Source organism: Volvox carteri, assembly GCF_000143455.1.
Source record: "Volvox carteri f. nagariensis unplaced genomic scaffold VOLCAscaffold_25, whole genome shotgun sequence".
Taxonomy (NCBI): Eukaryota; Viridiplantae; Chlorophyta; class Chlorophyceae; order Chlamydomonadales; family Volvocaceae; genus Volvox; species Volvox carteri.
In genome coordinates this window covers 525492-526997 of record NW_003307568.1, presented here as the reverse complement: position 1 = coordinate 526997, position 1506 = coordinate 525492, and the positions used below count along the sequence as shown (strand labels likewise).

The following is a 1506-nucleotide window of genomic DNA, read 5'->3' as shown; positions in this document are numbered from 1 at the left end:
TGTGTGGAAGCGTAGCTGTTGCATCTATCTGCCTGCTCCGCTGCCAGGATGAAGTGTCGTAAACCACCTGTCTAACCCACATCGGTCCACCCCCCCGGCGGACGCTGCTCGACGGGCCCTTCCATCTCCCCCCCTCCCTTCAAGAACGCCTTCTGGTCAGTTCTACGTCTTGCATACACTCTTGCCCTGGCAGCAGCTTCACTCGTTCACGTGGTTCGTCTTTCCCCCTCTTTATAACCTCCCCTGGACTACATCCGTCCACCTACCTCGGGTATCTGCTCCATTCGCCGGCGGTTCATCTTACCCCCCTAGCCCCCCCTCCCCCGCGGCCTGTGTGCCTTGATGGCGCCTCCAGGACGATGCCGCTGTCATGGCCTTGTTCTTTGGCACCATTGGTGTGCTGTACTTCTCCGTACTGGCCCCAGTGGCGAGTGCGCTGGCGCTGGCGGGCGCGTCCGTCGTGCGCCGTGTGACTGCTAAGGCACTGGGCTTGGCACTGGTGCAAGGTAAGTAACGCCTCTATCGTAGCACCTGAACATGCGCCAGCGCCATGTACCGCAATACTGGAATGGCTGTTGAAAGCAAAAGTAACTTGTGTGATGATGGGACGCAGAGTGAGGAATGTAGTACGAGAGGTGCAGTACAAGCGCAGCAATCTGTGTGTGTGTGGGGGGGGGGCGGCGGGAGAGGGGTTTAGCCCCGTTTGTTGTGTGTTCACGTACCGGGTAGGGTTCGGCGTCCTGGTGTTCTTGGTTCTTGTTCCGCCATCCCGTGTCCACACCCTGTCTCACCGCTCTTTCCGGCCGTCTGCCCCTTTTCCCGTCCCGCCCCGTCCCGCCCCCGCCCCGGTCTATCCGTATCCTTGTAGTTGCTCGGCCCATATAATTACACACCTTAGTTGCATGCACCCTCCGTTGTACCCCACCCTAGCTTAAGAATAGAGGGGTTGAACAAGTTTATGTTGCCTGTGTTGATGGATTAAAGGGATCCATTTTCATAGGTTATTTCTATTATTTTGTGGAATGAAGTAACCTATAACCTAATTGTTCACTGCGGTAATACCACCAGATATAAAAGACACGCTTTCGGTTGTCTTGCACTGCACCTGCACCTGGGGCAACTTGCATAAGTAAGCCCTACCTCCCGCTCCCGCACCCCACCCCTCCCCACACACTGCTCTTCAACCCCTTCCGCGCTCACACGCTCAGGCCTCATTGACTACGTGGCTGCCGACTACGCCTGGGCGCGAGCTGTCATGCTGCTGGTGAGGGGTGGGGTGGGGTGGGGTGGGGTGGGATGGAGGGGTGGGGGGGTCTCATTGCCTGCCCTCTGAAAAGGGGGTGTTGCCGCAGTCCAGGGGGGTTCAGCTTACTGGGGATGAGTGGGTTCTATGTAGGTGGCTGCTGGAAGGAGCCAGGAGAGGAGGGTGGGGTGATGTTGGCATGAGTGTCGTGAGTGTCGACCTGGCGGTCCATTGGGTTTCAATGGGCCCGGGGGGGGGGCGGG

The 1506-nt window shown here is 58.5% G+C and overlaps 1 protein-coding gene across 1 annotated transcript in view; it reads left to right on the top strand.

The window, feature by feature from the left end:
* Positions 1 to 1506, top strand: part of VOLCADRAFT_92257 (uncharacterized protein) — a gene marked incomplete at both ends in the record, with an annotated part of 7010 nt that overhangs the window by 4734 nt on the left and 770 nt on the right. The window contains 2 exons of the mRNA XM_002951726.1: positions 356 to 506; positions 1209 to 1264. Coding sequence (XP_002951772.1) covers positions 356 to 506; positions 1209 to 1264 — 207 coding nt within the window. The remainder of the gene's footprint in view (positions 1 to 355; positions 507 to 1208; positions 1265 to 1506) is intronic.